Below are 22,840 nucleotides of genomic sequence, written 5' to 3'. Positions count from 1 at the left end.
TTAAAGAAATGTGGCCTGATTTCTGAATGTGTGTGTGGCCTCTCACTGCAAAAACACAAAATCTTACCAAGATTATTTGTCTTATTTTAAGTCAAAAATGTCTTATTTCTAGTCAAAATATCTCATTACACTTAAAATAAGACATGATCACCTCAGAAATAAATTGTTTTTAGACAATTTTCACTTGTTTCAAGTGAAAATTCACTTGAAACAAGTGAAAGTAAGACAATAATCTTGGTAAGATTTTGAGTTTTTGCAGTGCTGAATCAGCTGCGTACCTTATGACGCCGTTGACTCCCACGTCTGCGTCCGAGCTGTTGACCAGCAGCACGTCGGTGCCGGTCGGCGCGTCCTCCGTGATGGTGGTGTGGAAGGAGGAGGAGGTGAAAACCGGGACGTTGTCGTTCACGTCGTCCACCAGGACCGTCACCGTCCCCGTCCCGCTCAGAGATGGAGACCCTGGAGACGCAGGAGGGAGGAAGAGAAAAGAAACGTGTGAGTGACAGTAGCGGTGTTCATTTTGCTTCATTAATGTGATGCATTTCCTGTTGAAACAGAAAACCTGGGCGGGACATGAGTGTAAACCAATGGGATACGAGCATCAGGGAGAGACAGACAGTTTAAATGTGATGGGAGGGGAAGCGGGGAAGGATTGTTTCAGAGTTTGTGATGTGGTTTTTATGGTTGGAAATTTTATGTCACCTCCTGGTACAAGATCGTTTTGTTTTCCAGGCAGTAAAAGTAATTCAATTTTGTCATGAAAAAGATTTTTTTTTCTGGAAGGGCAGAATTTGTCAATGGTAATAGTCAGAATTTTATTTGTGCCACTGTGTGGTACGATAGTTTGAATGAGCTTAAAAGGCACAAAAGTCATTTTTCATTACAATGTCGCTTCATGTGGGCATGAGACACAGGAGAGAGGAGATGCCAAGCACGATACTGCCACATGTTACGAGCGGCTTTGTCCTTCGTTTGTCACAGAGGGTGGGGCGAGCCAGAACAGAAGCATTTTATTGCAATTCCAATATACATGAAAGACCTGAACCTGGAAAAATTTTTTGGACGGACTAACTGAGAAACACTGTTTCATGCCACAGTGAGATGGTAAACGGGGCACAGTCGTATGCGGGCAGCATAAAGCCTACCCATTTTGTTTTTAGACACATGCAGACTTATTGTACATGACTTGTCATTTGCAGTGAGATCCACACTGAAGCAATTCATAGTCTTGCAAGGGCTCGACCACAATATTCCTGCTGCATTTAATTCCAGCAAATGTCTCTGGCCACCGGTTTGGGTTTCCATTGGCCATACTGCCACATCAACACACATCAGCGCAGAACACATCAAAAGGGGCTCAATGTCTCTGAAACAGAATCTTTCAGGCGTCCTTCCTGGGGTCTTGGATACCCATAGATTTAATCTCCACAGTGAGGTATCTATTTTAAGGCGCGCGGCACTGAGTGAGTTAGTCTGTGGAATTTGAGCGAAGAGAAATGCTATTTTCAGCGAAAATCTAACCGTTTTTCTCCCCGAGCGAGTGACGAAACGGGGCTCGCTGGGCCCCGAGGGATGGATTTAAATCAATAGCAGATGAAAACGAGCCGCAATGCAGAAAAACCTGAAGAAGGGGGGAAAAAAAAAAAAGATTCAGACATCTGCCTCGCTGGAGCTGCCCTGCATAATCCTTCCTTAAATGGCACGCTGAACAGCCCGATCTATATTTCAAACATAAACATGAGTTCAGCCTTGTTACTCAGAGTCACAGTATGGGATTTGGGGACATCTCTAAAGGCTTGGAAAGCATTTTGAATTGTAAATGGCGTGCTCATGTTTGAACTGTTTATAAGCACTGGCATAGGGAGCACCTGAGGTTGGAGGAGGGCTGAGATCTGCAGGCGGTGTGATGCTTTTTTTCCGTCTCTAACAAGGAGCTGCTCTTTGCTGTGGCTCTCTGTCAGGAATCTATGCATATCTGTTAACTAGGATATGCTCAAATAAAAAGGGGGAGGAGGAAAAAAAAAAAAAGTCCTGAACTTGGGCCTTAATACCAGAGTGGATTTTGTGTCTCACGCGCCTGTGTACTCAGCTGTTAAAAACATCAGATGCTTGTGAACTTGCGTACCGTGAGGGCTTGGATTAATAAGAAATAATAAAAAACATTTGGAGGGTGGCCACCAATATTCTCTCTTGATGTGGAGCTGTGAAAAATCAAAACATAAAGAAAGTCTGGAATCTCAGAAGAGAGGGGCTGTCGAGGTCAGCTTAGGGGAGACCGCAAGTCTACTGCGGAGGCTGGAGCCGATCGCAAATATGCCGAGATCGAAGTAACATGCTGTTCGGCTTTTGTGCCAAGAAGATGTCAGTCTGCTCTTATGGAAGTCGGAGGAATTATCTTTCACTCAGTAGCTTGTTGAGCCGATAAAGGCTGGCCTCAATCTGAGATCACAGAGATTACTGTATGGTCTATACACGGGACAGCAAGGTGGCACTTCGGCTAAAATAATCCCAGTGTAAAAGACAATAATTACCTTGAGGAACATAATGAAACACAAAAAACATACAACATACAGAGGGGAGCTAAAACAAAGATGATCACAACAAAATCCATGCAAATTAGTGACGGGGATTGACGGGAACCAGCACTTTACTGCTCCGTTCAAAAGGGATTAAATTATATTGTTGATTTGCAAATATTGTACTCTGCTTTATCACTGCATTTACTGCATGCAGGTGCATCCAAATGCTGCTGTGTTTTAGAGTTTGGCTTGTTTTCTTTCTTTTTATTATTCTTATTATTATCGTCTCAACTCATCGTCTATACCTCTGAGTCTGACTGTGCTAACCCACCCGGATTCTGGTAATACCCTGGATTAGGACAGGCAGTGAAATTTGGACACACCCATTGGCTCTCACCTATGACTCAGTTCCCATCGTTCGTACCAAAAAGAATCAGATAATTCACAAACGTAACATCACTTGTGCAAATATGATAGAAACAATAAAAGAGGGCCCTGATCAGAGGACCAGGGCTGCTGGTCTGTATGATCCTGACCTCTGACCTGTGGGGGTCAATACATTTTCACTTTATTAAGGACAGGGGAACATCAGGGGTCTGTGACGGGTGACCAAACAAACAAACAAAATGAAATATAGTTTATTATATGATCACATCACTGCTTAGGATAATAAGCAGTGATGTGACCTTCAGCTTGTCGTGCGTCCAGGTTCCCGCATCTAAACATCGCTGCTTTCCAGAAGCAAAATAAATGATACAAGCAGAGGTAAACGGTAAACAGGTTTCATCCCAAAAGAGGCCCAGAAACCTTACCGACGCAAATCTTTATTGACTCATTACCAAAATGAGTCATGCACTCTGCTGTTCCCACTAAAACCTTGTTGACTTTTTTTTTTTTTTTTTTTTTTTTTTTTTTTTTTTAGGATTCCTGTGTTTATAACCAAATATAGACAATGTTGAATTCTGAGGTGATTATGTATTTCCGTGTTCACAAATATTTGCGATGATGGGGATATTGCTTATAAACACAGTGCTTCAAAATCACTGGGTGATTACACAGGGACATCCTATTGCAAATTCGGCGTCAAAATCAAACCGTTTACGGCCTCGCAAAGACAATCCGAGTGGAAAAAAACATAAATCATTGCGCAGTGCAATTAAGGTAGCATTCAGGCTGCATTATCGCAGAGCGGTTATGTAATTCAAACGACCACAACATGTGGCCGGCTGCCCAAACAAATGCAGTCGGCGGGATTACTTAATCAAGATCATACTTGATTGCGGTTTTGTAATCCGCTCTGAGCCCGCGGCGTCACACGTTCAAGTGTGCAACCTGATTTGATTTGACACGAGTCATCGTTCGGGAGGTTGCCATGGCGACAGATTACGGCGGCTCGTGCTCCTCCACTGATCCTCTTAATTGAGGAGCGATCCAAGTCAGCAAGGTGTCCATATCACTTTAAGTTCGCCGGCGCTGAGCCCCCGCCGCTGCCAGGCAAACTCTCCCCCGACAGTCAACAACTCTCCAAGCCTGCTGCTGTTGATCAAAGATGCTGTGCGGGGCTGGAGCTGCCGGCCTGATAAGTGGCTCTGAAAGCTAAGTGGCTTTGTCTACAAAAGCCATTAGCTCCCCACCAATGAAGTGCAGGGGAATGAAAAAATATTTGTATTTGAGTCGCAAGCCAACTGCTATATTTTTCTGAACTCAAGCTGCCCTCTGTTGCTCGGTGACTGCAGCCGTTGTATTTCAGTAGCATTCAATGGCATTGTTTCTACACTAAGAACGGAAGCCGGGCAGGCTGTAAGGCATGCTTTGTGTGTGTGTGTGTGTGCGTGTGTTTGTGTGTGCAGAACACACAGCCCTCCTTCCAGGCATTTCACTTTTGTGCAGGATGTGATGTCACAACCTGTTTACGGGCTCGGGAGAACAGGCAGCCTCCACCGCCTCTGCCGCCGAGCACTTGTGCGACCTTCGACCTGCAATGCCAAGCGTCTCTGTCCAACGCCCGACGCACCGGGGGGATGCATGCTGAGGCGCGGGACACTGTTCCCCGGCCTAATCCTCGGTAAGCGTAGAGGAAAGCCACCCCGCCCCCACACTCAAGGCCTAAACTGCCCTAAAGCCCCCTGACACTCCTCTCTGCGACCCTGAACCTGCGCTGAACCCGCCGCCGCCGACAGCCGCGGGTTCAAACGGAGAATTTTTCCCGTCTTTCGGGGCGTATCACTTCTCACAGCGTCATGTGCCTCGCTGCGGCCTCAGGACGTGCCTTTTTAGCCTCCTGGGGATCGCTGATATCACATAACCCCGGGCAGCTGTTTCCACCCAACCTGCTGTCCAATGTGTAAATAGTTCAAATCTATCTTGTTACATTGCGTGGGCTGACAGATATAGTCATCCGGGAACACTATATCTTGGCAGGTATGCAAATGTATGTAAATGGCAGTTGTTACTCATAGCTGTGGCCGGGGTGAGACATTCCTCAGATTAATAGGACAGGTAAATAAAGAGGTCAGCGGTCCGTGTGGCGATTCCTCACGACAGAACCTGTGAAAATAAGGACGACAATCAAATGCTATTCATGTATGAAATAACCCACAATCCCTTCTCTTCTTCTGGAGGGAGTGACTCAACACGAGCGGAATGCTCTCCAAGAGCGCTGAGAAATGCCAACATCTCCTCCAAACAGTCTTTGCTGGAATCTGGCAAAGCCCGGGAAGGGTGTCAAGGTCAATGATTTAGATGGCTGGAGCGGAGGCGGGGTGTCACCTTTTTGTGTGCCGAGGCTCAAGACGGGGAAGGGGGGGAGATATGGCGAGGAGGAAGCATGCCTGAGTCTGGCAGTGCACAGAGCCGTCTGGAGCGCTACTATACGACAAATGACATCATTTTGCCATGGAAAGAGAGCTGGTGGAAATTTGCAGCGGGAAGTCAGCTGCCTACCGGTGGCTGCCATGTATTGTGGTTAGAGAAGTATTCTTTCCATAGGCAAATCCTGTCCCCAGACCCTATTTCTCCTACTTTCTGCAGTCGCTCTGTAAATTTTGCAGTTTTTACGAGGTTGCGTGAAACCGCAGCCTGTTTTCTCCCTGTTTTCGTCTTGTATCCGGTGGCGTTCGCAAGGTACGGGCCCTAACGTCATTTAGTCTCCGCGAAAACAAAGCCCCCGCGGGTCGGCTCATGAAATAATGCAAAAATCAATTCGGCACATCACTGAACCCAATCCAAAGGCAATATTCATAAGTCACTTCTTATTCACATTCAACAGACTGTGAGAAACTGACATGTTTGCATTCTTTTCCGTGTCGTTTATTACTATTACGCTTAAAGACGTCTAATTTGGAGCTCGCCAGTCGGGCCAAAACAGATAAGGTAATCAAGGCACTACCTCACCTCTGTCTGAAGTTGGAGCCATGACCTTAATCTTGTTTCAGAGGTTAATCTTCAGTCACTTAGGAAAACAAACCATCACAACCTGACACAACTCTCCCGCTGATTACAGTTTCACATCATCTGCATTTACCTCACACGGAGAATTATCAGCGCCATCGCTCAAAAAGTCCAGATACACTGTGTGTTTTGTATGGCGGCTAGAGAAGCTGTTTTGGAAATAAATGCCGCCGCTCGCCCGCAGCAAAGCAGAGTGTGTGTGTGTGTGTGTGTGTGTGTGCGCTCGATCCAAATTAATCTCGGTGACTTCTGAATGAGGGAAAATAGGGTTTGGATTCGGAGAAGGCCGGCTGCGTCACTCGGTAAAGAACATAATGGACCTTGAGGTGCTGTCTTTCCATGAGGTGGTTTTGCCCCAGAGAGCGGAGCCGGAGTCACTGTATGGATACCATAAATGATAAGCCCCGAGTTAAGTCCCGGTGATAACTCTGTCTCCAGGACGGAGGATTTTTCCCCTATCCTCCACGGGAAGACATCAGGCCGATGGTATTCGGATACAGACTGTTTTAATCCTCCGAGATGCCATTGCAGCAGGCCTCGAGGATAAAATACAGAGACACTGGTGTCACCGCGAGTCTTTTTCACACAAGGCAACTCGAGCTGTCGGAGAGCTCAAAGTGCTTGAGCAATGTGAGCACTCCTCGCCTCTTTTAATTTAATCTGGAAAAACCGACACCGTTTATTTCAACATAGCACATTCCCTTCAGATTTGAGAGTGACACAGTTTGGGCAGCGGAGATCAAAACACAGCCCTCTATTTGATATCTCAGAATTATCCATCAGAACTTCAAGTGGTTGTGAACTGGCAGTGATAATGACATTCAATTCCCTCAGTTAATGTGTAATTACTCCATCGGCGCTCGGATCTGAAGGGTTTGTTTTTGGTATGAATCACAGGGGTTGAGAGAATGGGCGAACCCTGAATAACCCTGAGGAACCGGCGTCCAGAATAACAAGCTTTTGAGGACCGGGAGACGGGAACGCGGCTGACCATCTGCTCCCTCCAGCTCCGTCCTAAAAGATCCACAGACAGTTTCCCCTGTAAGCCGCTCATAAGCCCTCAGCAGAAAGCATTGTCTAGCACAAACATATGGCAAGGTCTAAGCACCTTATTAGTGTACATTACCAGCGGACAAATCGTATTAACCTCGCAGAACGTAACGTGGCCATGCTTTCTGAACCGGAGGAGGCACAAATGCATGCGCTAATTACAATTAAGTTATCTGTTTTCTGACCGCTGCAGCTGCTGTGAGGCGCATGGCGTGGGGAGAGCCGGCCCAGGGGGTCGACTTACAGGAAACAGCAGCTCCGGCCCCCCTTGAGAAACAGTGTGAGCCCTAAGTTGCTCAGTCTAAGCTGTGCTAAGAACCGCGCTGCAGCGTCTCTGCCGGCACCACAGATAATCTCCTCCTTCAACATGACTGACTGATGTGTTGTCGAAAGCGGAATCGAATTGAACCGCGCACACACACGGGAGGACAATGCTGGGTGTCCAAACATCGGGGTTCATTAAACTTAGAAGTATAGGACAGGTTGACTTAGGCAAGACGGATGAATGTGAGAATTTATGAGACAGCCCATCTGTAGCCTGAAGCTTAGGGCTAAACGGTTAATTACGGTTTATGGACTGCGGCTAGATTGCTCTCTTAAGGGACGGCGTAAATAAAACACATCATTACTCGGGGGAAAATTGGCTGCCATCGAGGCGAAATTGACATTTTTCTCCCCCTGAGAACCTGTTGCTTTGCGACAAAGCTGCTTTTAATGCGACCCCGTCCAACACCCATGAATGGTCGCGGGAGAGCTGAGTGCAGGGTGCGAGCTGTCCCACTGCACAGTTTGCCAAACATAACAGAGTAAACAGAGGTTTTCTCACAGTTAACAAGCAGGAGAGTGAAAGGGATATCGTAGCTGAACACTCAGAGCTGCTACCCAGTGAGGGGAAAAGAATATTTCTAATAATACAGCAATCTCAGAGGCATTCGTCAAATTAGACCCAAAATATACTGCTCGCCAGTTATTTATGGAGTGCTGTGTCTGAATGCTTTTGCATAATTTCTTCCCCATATGTCATGGATAGGGTTTGGCGGTTTGCAGGCAGGCAAAGGAAAGCCTATTCGCAGGCAAAAGCTGCCATTTTCTTGTATTTTTGGGGGCACATGCTGAAATTTAATGAAGTGATTTGCCTTTTGTGCTTTTATTACAATGGCGCTTTCATTTGCTGCGTTGTTTGACATTTCAGAAATCTGTGTTCAGTGCATCTGCGGACCATTCAAAGGCTGTTTTCCATTTTATGGTGACATCGCCCTCCCAGCAGATCATAACCAGTGTGAGAGGTGGAAAACACATACACTGGCAATATAAGCTGCTCATAATACAACTCTATAATGTTCATACATGGGCAATTTAACTGCATTATGACTGTAAAAAAGTGCACTAAAGTGAAAGTAGCAGGGGGGAGGAGAGGCCGAGCTGCATGATGTATTCGTTCACCTACGATGCAAATAGTTTGAATTCTGCTAGTTATGAAAAAAAATCATTTTGGGATTAGCTTTGGAGGAGAGCGTTGTACTAACCGGAGTCTTAAAAAAAAAAAACGAGTGAAAAACACCATTAAAAATGTGGATCTTTGCCTGGCTGCCACAAAGCACTAATCATCCAACCAACACCACCTCTTTAAAACCCCTATTAGATACCAAAGCTATTTACACAAACATTCAGATCCAGCAATTGTTAAAGGGTGTACCGGAGAGTGGAAAAGAGAAAAGAGGGTATAGGAAAAAACTCTGCGAGACCACATTGTTACTGCTACGTTTTTTAAGAGCTGATCTAGAATGTTACTGCTCTGTTAAAGTTCATTTGAGGAACCTGATATTTTATTTGGCTTCGTCCTGTGTTGCCACTAGACCGGAGTCTGGCTGAAAACTTCAGAAATGGACCCCATTAAAGATTTATTGTGGCAAGCTTTGGACAGTGATCTTGCAGTGCCCCGGCCACGCTTTTACACCGCTTTATCAGTGGTACGTTCAGGACTTCATTTGCTGTACTTTCCATTTGCTTAATTTTACAGAGCTCAACGCTTATGTACTCAGGCAAGGTGAGAAAGATCGCCTTGATGTTGTCTTACTAAACTAAACGCACACGGATGGCGGACCGGAGACTGACGGATCCTTATTCAGGCCGTCAAGATGGAGGGGGAAGGAAAAAAAAAAAAAAAGTGCAGAAAAATACGCAGGAAGCCTGGGAGGTTTACAGACCAGATTCATGGGAGCCATTTAAGTGCATAAAAGATCCTGCTTTTAAATGGGAACGGTCATTAAAATTCTTTATCTGCTAAGCGGTCGTTTAGCCCCCGAGAAACCCCCCCCACCCACCAGCCAAAAGGCCATGTACAAACAGTGTGGCACTATAGAGTGATGTGCTGGAGGGATGTGAAAGACATGGGATTTCTATACGGCCGTATCCACCATAATAGGCATGGGCCCGGGGATTTACTGTGCCTTCTCTTTAATAAATGTGACCAAACGTTGTGCATGTCAATGCGCCCCGAGGACGCTCTCACCACCCGACGTAGACTCACATCAACTCCCAAGGAAAGCAGGCGCACATGCACAGACACATGCACGGATACACACACACACACACATAGAGAACTTAGGCATGTGCATGAATACACAAGTGTGCACAAGCAGCAATGAATTCAGGTGCACACAAGCTCCCGGTTTCAAACTTGCTGTTTGACCTTCCTTCACTTCTAAGCACGCCTTCCACGCTGAGGGTCCTTGCAACGATGGAAATCTCCCAAAGCACGGCTCCATACTTTCATACCAATTTCTTCGGATATCATGTCTCACTTAATTTGGGTTGCAAGAGTTTACAGAAAGAGGTGAACCCGGTGTCTGTCCGATGTAAATATTCAACTTTGTACCAACTTAATATTTACCTAACCATCCTGTTATCACTATATGTGGGCTGCCCAGTGTTGATATTCAGTCTCAACTTTGTATTAACTCAGTATCAGCCTGACTGATAAGTTAAAAAACTAAGTTAAAACTGAACTCATCTAATGTGAGTATTTACAAGATAGGACAGGCTAATATGAGGTTAACCCCTTATTGCCTGAATTTATTTACAATTATCTACAAAAATAAATTGTTTGTGTTTTTGCCTTCAAGCAGATGCTAAATTATTGGTGGTAGAGTGCTTCCAATACAATTCTTGGTATGTGTGAAATATGCATCAACAGACATCAGTGGGATACATACATCACCTCGGCTGCGTTAAGACTGGAAGTGGTTTGAGGTGAATTCGCGACAACAAGGGGTTAAACATCGACACTGACTCAACTGTGCAACTCAGCTGATGCAAAATGTGATGCTAAATTGAACACTAACGTTGGACGGGCCAAATACGTTTGACTCTAAGTCTCGATATGACACAAAGCACAAAGGGAGGGAAGACAATAATTTAAAGAAGACACTCGCGACTGTGGGACTGGCAAAGATCCTTTTCGGATTCTTTCTTTGGGAGGCGATGCTATGAAACTTTGTGATGCGTATACACAGGACTCACCGGCTGCAAGAAACCATAAGTGACTAACTGTCATACATAAAATGTGTTTTCTCAAACCACGGTGGCCTGTTTTAAAGCCATTCCACAAAATTCCCTGGCAAAAAAATATTTCACAGTGTAACTCTGTTGGAGATCGTATTGTTTTACATTCTTCCGTGGGGGCATAACTTGTGCGTTGCTAGGCAGTGGCTCACAAATCTGATTTGCCTGCAGTTGATCCCAGATGTTGCCCCGGCAGTAAGACCAGCCCGGGACCCCGCAGCCCCGTTATCTGCCTCTCTCTGCACTGCTCCTTCCCTCAGAAATGCTGCCAACAACTTTCCATAAGCAAAGACGAGAAAAAAAAAAAAAAAAAAAAAAAGAAATATCCCAGGTCTGATCTTCAAGTTTCCCCTCAACAAGGCTCCTTGTAAAACACCTTTATGCAGCTTGTATGGATGCCACGTTTCAAGGCCCGAGCTCAGATTTTCAAATAATGACAGGCGTGTGCCAAATTCTGCTGCACTCCCCGAGCCAGGAACCATTATGAGAACCAGCACCCGGCGAGCTCTTTTGTTTCCATCCATTTCATGACAGATTTCACTCAGCACAGCAGAACCAGCCCTGAAACTCCACTCAGGCTTCGATTAATGAGTTTACCTTCATCGAAAAGCCTCAAAATGTCCCCGGAGGATGGGCTGCTGTGCTGCCATGCACAGTCACACAGTCTTTCCCCAATACGAGGAAGTCAGCCTATGATTCATTCATGGAATAAGTTAAAAAAAAAAAAAAAAAAAAAAAAAAAAAAAAAAAAGAGAGAGAGCTGAGAGTACATCTGTCTGTTCATAAGTCATGTAGCACTCGGCGTTTGAGCACAAAATTAGCTCTTTTACTCATGGTGAAATGTTCATTGGGCATGAAGTGGGCGACTTCTGTGGGATGGTGCTCTGGCATGTGTTTTACATGTGTGGACAAATACCGATTTTGACAATATGCAGTAACATGAAAAGAGGGAACGGCACTTTATGGCAGAAAAAAAAAATAAAACAGCAATTAACTTGAGTTCTTGGTTGACAAAATTATAGCACTTTTAGAGAATGATGGAGTTTCGGTGGGGGATTTTTTTTTCTTTGTTACATAGTATTTTGGAATATATGGGAGGGAAGTATGGGAAGTATGGGAAGATAAAGACTGACTTTAACGTGTTAAGATGCATGTCTGTGGTTGAAAATGGGTCTTTTGTAGACAGTGGAGCTGGAGACATGTCTGCACCATCCACCTACAAGATTTCCTGCCAGATAGTGCCTGGGAGAACCATTTCCCCCCACTGTCTGAGCCTCGGCCTCAAAAATGTGAGAAAATGCTGCAGGGTAATTTGGACTGTACTATGATTATGGGGTTTTTGATATTTTGATATTCTACCCCAAATCCCTCTTTCTGCCTCTTGGCAACATTGTACCGAAATGTCCTGTCAAAATATTTTGGAATTGTTGTCAGTGCTCTAAAAATGTCCTTCTCGTGGAGCGTACAAAAAGGAATCGAATCTTAATTAGTACGTTCGCTTGTTGGGCAACTTTTGGGTATGTGGCGCAGATCTCTGATGGGTACATGAAGAAACAAGTCTTAACGTACCGTAACATTAACAAAAATACACCGCCTCATCATCTAATTATTCGGCGCTGTTGCACAGTTTTTGATTTATCAGCCCTTTTGACACAACCACTCGACCAAAAGTTACCCAAGGCCTGAGCCACTATAATGTCACCCACAGCTATGCGGATTCATTATCTGCTGATGACCTAATGAACACATCACTCGATGCAGAAGACTGGCATCCTGCAGTTTTCCATGCAAAAACAAGACGCTGCATGCAGCATTGTCACAATTCTCACCAAAGTGCATGCACAGTCAAAAATATACAGCGTTACGGACGGTCACATGGTCAGTCCAGGAATGAAACAGAACCACCCTCAGACCATGACGGCTGTGCCAGAGCAGCCCGGAGAAACATATACTTAACTGGGAAACCATGTGATTTCGCTGCAACGGGGATACGCATGTACTCCTTTAACTGCACATTAACTGGCCTCCATGCAATAACAAGTTAACCTTTTATCTGGCTATAACAAGCCCTACCGCTGTATCCAAATAAACAGAGGATGCTATTCAATCGAACCCACTGAAAGGACTTCTGGGGAATAGGTCAAAAAACACCCACTATTTTGCAAGCTAAAAACTCCCGAATGTTTAGGTTATTGTGCCACATAAAAAAACACTGAGCACAGTATGAAATCAAAATGCTGTTTGTTGACATTCCTGTTAGTTTATGAAAATATTCTTTTTCAGCTCGGTTTCGCTGGTTGATTACAAAATATGTTGAAGCTCTGCTAAAAATCAACAATGTCCATGTAAGGCAGCGTAGATAAATATTGTGCGGTGCTGACTCCGCAACAGACATACACTGTCTTTTACAGCAGATGACGGATGACACACTGAACACGTTAAATGTGGGATGGATTCGGACTTGAGCAGCTGATGTTGAGGCCCTATCAGCCATAATGAAACATCATAAGGTGGTGCGAGGCGGCTGCTATCCATCATGATGTCATTTCTACTGAAAACTTTTGAACATTTCAAGATTCAAGACGGGCATCGCAGCTGCTCTCACGGGTCAGTCCTACCTGAGTCGGTGGCTGTGATCAGCAGGATGAATTTGTCCTGCACCTCGCGGTCCAGCGTCTGCATCAGGCTGAGCTGCCCGCTGGACGACAGGCTGAACGCCCCCTCGTTGTTGCCCCCGCTCAGCATGTAGCTCAGCTGACCGTTGGCACCCTGGTCGTCGTCTCTGGCAACGACCTGGAGGACACAAACATGGGAAAACTAAAACAATCCCTCTTTTTTTATAGTCCTAATCCATGACATTTTAATATCAAACAGGGCCGCAATGAATCATTATTTTATCATTATTATGAGTAATCAATCATTTATGACGAACGGTCACAGGAGGTTACCAAAGCCCAAGGTAATGTCCTCAAATTGCTGCCTTCATCAGTCTTGGTCTTGGTAATCTTAGTGAAGCTGTAATTAGCAAATGTTTGGGATTTTTACCCGATTAACGACTAAAACACCTATTTTTTCATCATCCACTGACTAATTGATTATTCTACAAATCTTTTCAGCACCGATATAAAAACGTCCATTTTGTGACTTTGCCTATATCCAACTCTCAAATGCTATTATTTTTATTTTCCTCACAGAAAACCATCATGGAAAGTAAGAGGCGATTCATTTCATGTTTCTGGCAGCAGCAGCAGTGGTTTGTTTGCAATATATAGAGTAATAGAGCTGAGGCGTTCGCATGAACAGCAATGAGCCAAAGTGGCTGAAGTGATAATTACAGACATAAAATCCAATCAAAGATGCACTTAAAGATGATACTGACCACATTGTTCAATTTATTTCATTTAATAATGTTGCCAGATTAAAAAAAAAAAGACATATTACCACTTTAAATCTTATCTATGGAAGGCTTTCGTTGAGCTTGTTTTATTCTGTGCCACATTGCTGCATTTATAATTACATAAACTCAAAACAGGCAGTTTCACAGCATAATCATCATCTTCTACTGAGCAGCTCCACTTAAGCAACTGAGTGCCTTAAGTGCCTTGCTCAATGGCACCTCGATAGCAGTTGCTAAGGGAAGAAAGCGTATTACTAATTCACTTAATGTGTTTAGACTTTCCCAGCCAGTCGGGGATTCAGACTACAAGGTCACAAGCTTGCGTCTCTAATCTTTGGGCTGGGGTCTGGGGATTAAGGTTGGAAAACTAGCTAATGGTTTCTGAATAAAGTACTCAGATTTTTCTGCTTACGCTGCAGCATAAAACTCTTTACCACACTTCACTAGTCGAACCAAAATTCATTGTGGGCTTCCCCGCTTTTTGCTGCCCTTCTTGCCGCAGAGCGTGAGCCCAGGTTAGCATGCAGATGTGTGCTCTTGTGTGGCAAACCAGCAGTGCTGGACCCCGTCCACCTATGTAACTGCTGCCTCATTTCCTCACAAAGTACACAAGTTAAAGAAAATGAAATTGCATTGCCTCCATCACTGGAAATTAGCCCTTCCCCTCCATTTTTTATATATGGCTCATTTAGTCATCATGGTAGTTAGGATGCTAATTGCCCTGTCATGCTGTGTAGCCAAGTTTCATATTTCAATGAAATCCTGAAAAGCACTAATTGTGCTGAGCAAATTGCAGTCATGTATCATTTCTTTATCATTTCAGTCAAATATTTGTTATGGCAATTCACAAAATAAAACCACTGTGCCACTGTGTGGTTTAGCGCATGGATCCCATACACATACCTGTTCTTATTGGGTTACTATTGCCACAAATTTGCTTAATCCCTTAGCTCGTTTAAAGTCTTGAGGCTAGCATTTACAACACTCCCTTGTTTTCACTCAGGAGGTTGTGTCCATTAATGTTAATCATGTTCTAACTACTTTAGTTTCAGATGAATGAGCTGCAAGAAAACAAAACAAAACGCTGACCTGCAGAATGTTTTTCGGTAGGTTCTCGAGATTCTCCTGAACGTTCACGGTGTAAGGGGAGAGCTCGAACACGGGTGGGCAGTCGTTGATGTCCAACAGCACAATGTTGACGGTTGCAGAGTCGACCCTGGGGCTGCTGCCACGGTCGGCAGCTTGGACCACCAATGAATAGGAAGACCGCGTCTCACGGTCCAACTGCTTGGCCACAGAAATGACCCCTGTGACCGAATCAATCCTGAAATCGGAATTGGTGTTGCCCCCTGCAATAGAGAATCGGATCTGCCCGTTAGTGCCTTCGTCGGCATCACTGGCAAACACCTGGATGACGTCTGTGCCCGTCAAGGTGTTCTCCTCGATCTCGATGTCGTAGATATTCTGCGAGAAGCTGGGCGTGTTGTCGTTGACGTCCAGAACGATCATGGTTACGTCCATCGTCGAGGACAGAGGAGGCTCGCCTTTATCTGTGGCCACAACTGTCAGGGTGTAGTTTGAAAGCTCCTCTCGGTCAAGCTCCCCAACCAGCTTGACATCTCCGTCGATTGTGCCGATGCTGAACTTATTGCCAAAGGGTCCCCTGAGCGAGTACTCGACGTAGCTGTTGGGCCCGCTGTCGGCGTCCGAAGCCTGGGCCGTGAACACGACCGTGTCCACCGGCGTGTTCTCCTGGATGTAGGTCATCTTCTGGGAGGTGAAAGACGGCGGGCAGTCATTGACGTCCAGGAGAATGATTGACACCTGGGCGGTGCTGGTGAAGCGGGTCATGGGAGGCGGAGCCAGGTCGTGGACTGTGACCACCAGGTTGTAGAAGGACTGCGTTTCTCTGTCCAAGGCCTTCTTGGTCTGCAGGACGCCTTCCTTGGTGATGTCAAAGTGGCCCTGGGGATCACCGGACGCAATGCTGTAGAGGAGCTGGGCGTTTGGACCTGCAAGACAGATTTATTAATAATGTCATTAATTAATCTTTTGAAAAACAGTTTTTAATTTAATTGACAGTGTCCTATTAAAGCTGCACTAGGCAACTTCACTTTGGCAGCCCCAGATGGCAGCCAGAGGTAACTGCTTCAGTATCCAGATGTCATGCAATATGATACCAGCAAAATACATGCTGATTTTTTTTTTTCACTTCCAGCGGATGAGATAGTGTCCATATCCGATGCCAGAACTTAATTTTGGTAAATAAAGCAAACATGCCTTAGTTGGTCTTAGTTGGTGGGAATGGGACATAGTGTCTCTGCTGCTGCCCCACTTTGTGATTTAAGCTGATAAGACGGACATATTTTTATGTAGTGCAGCTTTATATTATCTGATAGTGACACTGATAGTGTCAAAAAAAAGATTGATCTAGAGGGGACCATTTAATATAACCTTGAATTTAAAAAAATACCCAGAAAACACCTAGATAACAAACACTGAACACAATACAATAAAGGTCAAATGCTGATATCTGGCTTGTATTCATTGTTATAGATGTGACTTAAATCTGAAATAGGTACTTGTATTTGTTCCCAACATCCATTTCCACAAATTGTATATGTACAACAGCTGGAGCGCTGGCTGCTTGTCCTCCACAGGCACGATCCATTCATGTTGCATGACAGATTGCTATCAAAAGAGAAACACCACCGCAAACCACTTCCTAAACTGATAGCGGTGTTGAACAATTTTGGAAAATCCCTCACAATTGAAAATTATTGAAATGACATAACTACAGTGTGACTGAATGCCTGAATGTTGTAAACTATCTAACCTTGAAATCTGGCCTAATCCGCAGCGCTCCCCTGGAGCCAGGGGTTAAAATGAGCTTAAATTGAGCGTCTGTAATTCAGCTCAACGGGGTATTCATGTGGAAAGTGCCGGCACCTTCCCACACTCTAGTGTGTATTTACAGTACACAAGTAATCCCTTATCAAAAGCCTGAATGCTACTTCCATCCGAGTTTAGGTTGCGGCGTCCACACACACGGTCTGGGGGTCGAGGGTCAGGGCTTAGGAAGTGCTAACAATGGCAGTGTTTTATTTTGACAGTCGAAAGCGGCGACTATATATCTGAGACACGACGCGGTCAGATTATGTGGACAGAGGAGGAAGAAGCCAGACTTTGGTTGAAACTAGGCAGAGTATTTCCCAGGAATGTAGGTCACAATAACCACATTAGGCCTGGTTGAAGCAGTAATTACAGTAGGAGAGAGTAGCAGTGACTGTTCGAATACCACACAGCACTTGAGAAACATGAACTCACCACCTGAAATGCAGAAATAACTTCACCCACTTAATCATATGGTAAGGATGCTATATTTCATCAAGTCATTCGAGCGTGACACAAAATAAAAATGAAAAATAAAATGTAGGTTTGATAGTTACTGTGTAACCAACTGTCATAACAAAATGACAGGCTTACATTAAATTAAAATGATACGGCTTCCTCGCACATGATTTATGTGCTATGACGATATATTGTGTAATTATGTCATATACTGCTGAATCATGTTAACCGAGCGGTTTTCTTTGGACGCTGATACCTGTGTGACACTCAATCATGATTCAGGAAATACTAAAAGAGCTGAAGAAGCAACAACAGTGGTGTCAAAATTGCTCCATCATTGGTTTTGTTCCTGAACATAATAAATAAATGCAACAAAATATAATAATAAATACAATATAACTGTCCTTTCTCTTCAAAGTAAGTATAAAAGTAATTATAAAATATTCTGAATTTGATACATTATAAAGAATATCTTCTTCTAGGATCAGGAAAATGACATTTGATTCAAGAAAATTCTGGAAACAAGTTGATTATCATCGGAAACGAGTGGGTTAACTCATCCTGCTGGCAGATTCTTTCATTTGTTTGAGGAAAAACAAGATTTTAAGACTGAATATGTGACTGCACAGTGTGTTACACTGGATAATATTGCTCCTGTACTTTTTCCATATCCACATACCATCATCAGCATCACTGGCCCCGACAGCGATGATGCTGGAGCCCGGCGGCAGACTCTCGGAGATGGAGGTGCTGTACGCGGTGCTGTTGAAGACGGGCGGGTTGTCGTTCATGTCCAACACGTTGAAGTACACCCTGACCGTGCTGGCCTGCCCTCCGCCGTCCTGGGCTTTGGCCGTCAGAATATAGTACTGCTGAGTCTCGTAGTCCAGCGCTCTGGTCACGTTGAAAACCCCCGTTACCGGGTTGAGGAGGAACGTCTCGTCCTCATCGTCCTCCTCCAGGGAGTAGGTGATTTCTCCGTTGGCCCCCGAGTCTGAATCGCTGGCCAGGATTGCCGCCACGATGGAGCCTGGGAGAGTCAAACAGGTATTATTAAAAATATTTATGGCACCATAGAACATAATGGCCGTTATGCATCTGCAGGGGGTTGTAAGGGCTGTTGATCAAAACCAATCACTTGGCCCAAGCTGTTTTAGGCCAAGAACTTTCTAGTCCATTAGCAGTTTAAAACACTTCTAATATCCCCCAACACCCAATTGCATTTTCAGCTACGCAACAAAGAGACGGGTTTGGGTTTTTTGTGTTATTATTCCACAGTTTTGCATGGTGATATATTGCGTCTTCACCAGATGTTTCTGTTGGATCAATTTGCTAATTTGCTAGCTTGTCTCTCCTGTTCACATGTGGCCCCTGTGCCAGAGCTGCGTCAGTGTAGCTGGGAGATTTCAGCAGAAGCCGTGGAGCCACATTCATGCCACATTCAAACAGTCTTTTTATAACGCTGAGTTGCGTCTCTTCTCTGAATTTTCAAAATTATTTTCTGGCTCCATCTCGACCCAAACCAGTGGACACACCGCCCAACCGGCACAAATTGAGCCAGACAGACAGTAAGACAGTGAGAATTTGGAAGAGCTTCAGCAGCCAATATTGAATAAAAAAAAAGACAAAAAAAGCTAAAAAATGCAAGAAAAAATAGAAACGCCTGCTTTAAAAAGCTATTACACAAGATCTGCTCCCAATAATTTGAGGCTCTTGATGATCTTAACAGAGCTGAAGTCGAGTCTTAGGCCTTCTGCAGAGGATATACTCTGACTTTGCCTGAGTATACAACCTCATTTGTTTCCTTGCTAGGCCTTTCAGCGTTTCTAGGCTTTAAAAAAAACACCGAGTGATGCATTGTTGTGTATAACTGAGACTTGCCTGGTGCCGTGTCTTCGGGGATGTCAAAGGAGTACGTTCCTCGTGAGAACTTGGGCGTGTGGTCGTTGACGTCGCTCACGGTGATGTTCAGCCTCATGTCGGACGACTGCTTTCCGTCGTCGGCGCGCACCAGCAGGGAATATTTGGAACGGCGCTCCCGGTCCAGCTTCTTGGTGGCGATCAGATCACCGGATTCAGGGTCAATCCGGAAACTGTCGTCCGCCCCACTGATGATGGTGTACGTCACAAGAGCATTGGGACCCTGAGGAGAAAGACCAAACAAAAAAGAAAGAAATGGTTTTATTTCACAACAGGGAAACGTCAGCATCTTACTTTACATGTCTTGAGAAAATTAAACACGAGTCACGGCTCGGTGAGATTGTCCCCTGTTTTTATAGGCTGTGATATCTGAGATGTACCGTTTTCATGCTTGACTTGCAAACAAAACAACCCGAGCCCGGCGGATTTACAGGACAAAACCATAAACTCAACACTGAGCAGAAACGATGAGTCAACATTTGTCGTGTTTACATGTTCATTGTTTCAAATTGAAGGCGTTCGTCTCAAGTAGCAAAACCAAACCAAATTCAAAGTCAATATTTGGAAGCTAGGTTTTCTAAAGCATTGTTCCAGCTCCAGGTTCTCAGGGCACAAAGTGAAAGGGGACAATGGGTCAGTTGTGCTTCGCTGGACCTCGTGTCAGACATTTCAAATGTGAGTTACTGCTTCAAAGCCACTTTATCTGGTAGGAAATCAGCTTGTTTACCACACATGTTTGCCTGTCGTGTCTACAGATCACATCACCGACTGTCCAGGATGAATGAAACTCTTCACGGCTCCTCGGGAGAGACTCCTCACAGGGAGGGCTCGTGGTTTCTATAAGTCTATCCTCCTGATCACTAACCAAGACCCTGTGCCAAAATGTGGTGGCAGCAGTAAAAATAAATAATACAAAAGTTTGTTTAAGGCTGGTTTATACCAAAATGACCTCTGCTAATATCGCACAAAACTTTTTGAATGAATCACAATACCTCTAAACCCTTCCTTCACTGGTGTAAATCTGAAGTTACGTAAAGGTTAAATGGCATGTTTTTTTTAAAAAAAAATATGTCACTCGCGAGGCTTTTCTCCAGGTGGAAGAGGAAACGCAGGAGCTGAGTGAGATCTCATGAGGCTCCCGCTTCGTCTTTGAACTTCTGGGCGCTATAGTGCTCCTCTATAAAAGCAACTAATAGATCCCCTGTTACCTTGGACAAGTACAAACGCCGTGACGCATGTGAAAGCGACAGCGAGGGGCTTTGGAACAGGAGAGGAGCGCCGAATGCGATATGACAACTGAATAAGGCCCGGTGACAGAGCTTGACATTTATTTTTTGTGTCGGGGACAATAGCAGATCAGACAAACCGTCTCTCCCCACGTCTTCTACCGCAGAGAAAAAAGCGACATCAAAGCTGCTGCTATTCAGCGAGATGAAGCCAAAGCTCTCGTTACAGCTGGTTAAGAGCTAAGCTAAAAGAGACTCTTTCAGCCGTTGCCTTATGTTTGGGATACTTTTTGATCGTGCCAGGACAATGGCAAGGCTTATGGGGATCCGCGCTGCATTAGGCTGCTTCTGCACTTGCAAATCAGCAGAGTCACTGCTTTGGCGGGGCGACGTTCACATGACAGAGCTGTATTTAAAAAACTGGTTATTTCCCTTGATGCTGGAGGAATAATAATAAGATTAAGCTTACTGCAAAAAAAAAAAAAAAGCCATCTTAAGTAATTTGGTTTCATATTTAGTCTTACAATCTTGTTTTTTAAGAACTCAGTGCCAGTGGGATGAGAAAATCACACTCGTTCCTGATGCAGTTTCACTTATTTCAGGATTTTTTTTTCCGGGAACAACAATAAATACACTGAAACATGGCAGAATAAGGCAGATCAGCCCACTAGCATCAAGATAATGACACTTGATTCAAGCCAATTCCAGAAGCAAGTTGATTAACGCTAGAAATACGCAGGATTATCTCTGACACCTATCACCGATGGATATTTTTTCACTTCCTTTATGAAAAAAAACAGGATATTAACAATGAATATGAGATTAAATGACTTAAGATGGATGCTGTTTTCAGCGCAACTGGAACAAAAGTGGCTGTCCTTAAAGAAACAAAGTGGCTGAGGAGAAAATATTCAGGTATTTTACTTTATTTTGGTGACAGAGCGGGTTGGACCAGATGTGAGACGTCGGCGAGAGCCAGAGGAGTTCCGACTGTCACGAAAAACAAATGAAATATTGAAAAAGAAAAAAAAAAACTCTTTTGTCTTTGTCAAGCGCGATCCGCTCTCTCTCTCAACGCGCAGCCCGCGTAAAGTTAATGCACCGACCAGTCTGAGCGAGGTGGACGTTCACCAAAAAACTTTAGCCGAAGTCAATATCATACGGCCCAAGTTCATGTGCGCCTCTTATCTCTTTCCCATGGCCGGCTTTACGACGCCGAAGCCCCTGTCGCTCCGACCTTGCCTCTCATTGCATTACCAGAGACCCGATCTGACATCCAGGCCCAGTAAAACCAAGGAGAGGAGGACGCAGCGAGGCTCTGCTCATCTAAGGACCCTGCTGTCATCAATCAGTGGCTCCAGATCTGGCAATCCCATCAGCCACCTGGGCCGCAGTCCGGAACCCAACACCCGCAGTCTGCCAATTAATTTTCTGATAGGGTTCAAAAGCGGAGCAGGAGAGGTGGGAGAGGCGGAGTAAGGGGGGGGGGGGTCCATCTAGGCTGCTGTCCAACCCATGTGCACTCACACACACACACACACACACACACACACTCAAACAGCACATACCAACACATAACCACTTACGTAAAAGAACATATGAACACAGACATCCACACACCGACATTAAATGTTCCCCTAACCTTCACCAAAGTCATGCAACACACACACACACACACACCCACATAAATGCATATGCACATTCATATGCATGCACATACATGTATACACACACATACACACACACACTGACCTCTGCCTTGACTTGATGATGCAAAGTTCTACTGCATGCATTTTTGTGTGGCACGTGTGCATAAATGTGCCTAAATGCACACATGAATGTATGTGTACGCACGTAAACACACATACACAGAGACACACACGGACACACACACATCCATGCACAAACACCGACCGTTCTTTTGACCTTGACTAAAGAGTTGCACTGCTTTACGGCTCTCCAAAGACGTGGCGGGTTGTTGGGGGGGAAAAAAAAAAAAAAAAGAAAGAAAGAAAGAAAGAAAAAAAAAAAAAAAAAGAGGGTTGACCAATTAAACAGCGGAGTTCCAGGGAGCAAAACGTACCAGACTGCGGCAGAAGGAAACTCATTTAGCAGATGAGTGGTTTTTGGGAGCGAGCGGTTCCAATGAGAAGTGCGAGGTGCGAAGCAGACAGTGCTGCTGGGGATTCTGGGGCTTCCTGTATGCAACGGCCCCGAGCACGCGAGCCAATCATAACACAGACTCTTGGAAAACAAGCCCAGTTTTGTCACTTAGACTTTCAAGATAAACCCTTTGAAGGGTATTGATGTCCCGACCATCCAGACGGCCGGTGTGTGTGAATCTGTTTTGAATGCATTTATAA

The 22,840-nt window shown here is 44.8% G+C and overlaps 1 protein-coding gene across 1 annotated transcript in view; it reads right to left on the bottom strand.

Moving 5' to 3' along the window:
- Nucleotides 1-22,840, bottom strand: part of fat4 (FAT atypical cadherin 4) — a 110,007-nt gene that overhangs the window by 28,349 nt on the left and 58,818 nt on the right. Inside the window, exons 3-7 of the mRNA XM_030062675.1 lie at nt 19,213-19,474; nt 18,011-18,361; nt 15,070-15,992; nt 13,202-13,376; nt 279-459 (exon numbers count right to left, since the gene is read on the bottom strand). Of these exons, the coding sequence (XP_029918535.1) occupies nt 279-459; nt 13,202-13,376; nt 15,070-15,992; nt 18,011-18,361; nt 19,213-19,474 (1,892 nt within the window). The remainder of the gene's footprint in view (nt 1-278; nt 460-13,201; nt 13,377-15,069; nt 15,993-18,010; nt 18,362-19,212; nt 19,475-22,840) is intronic.

This window comes from Myripristis murdjan, chromosome 10 (assembly GCF_902150065.1).
Source record: "Myripristis murdjan chromosome 10, fMyrMur1.1, whole genome shotgun sequence".
NCBI classification, from domain to species: Eukaryota; Metazoa; Chordata; class Actinopteri; order Holocentriformes; family Holocentridae; genus Myripristis; species Myripristis murdjan.
Note: the sequence above shows the minus strand (reverse complement) of the source record. Positions and strands in the feature narration are given on the sequence as shown.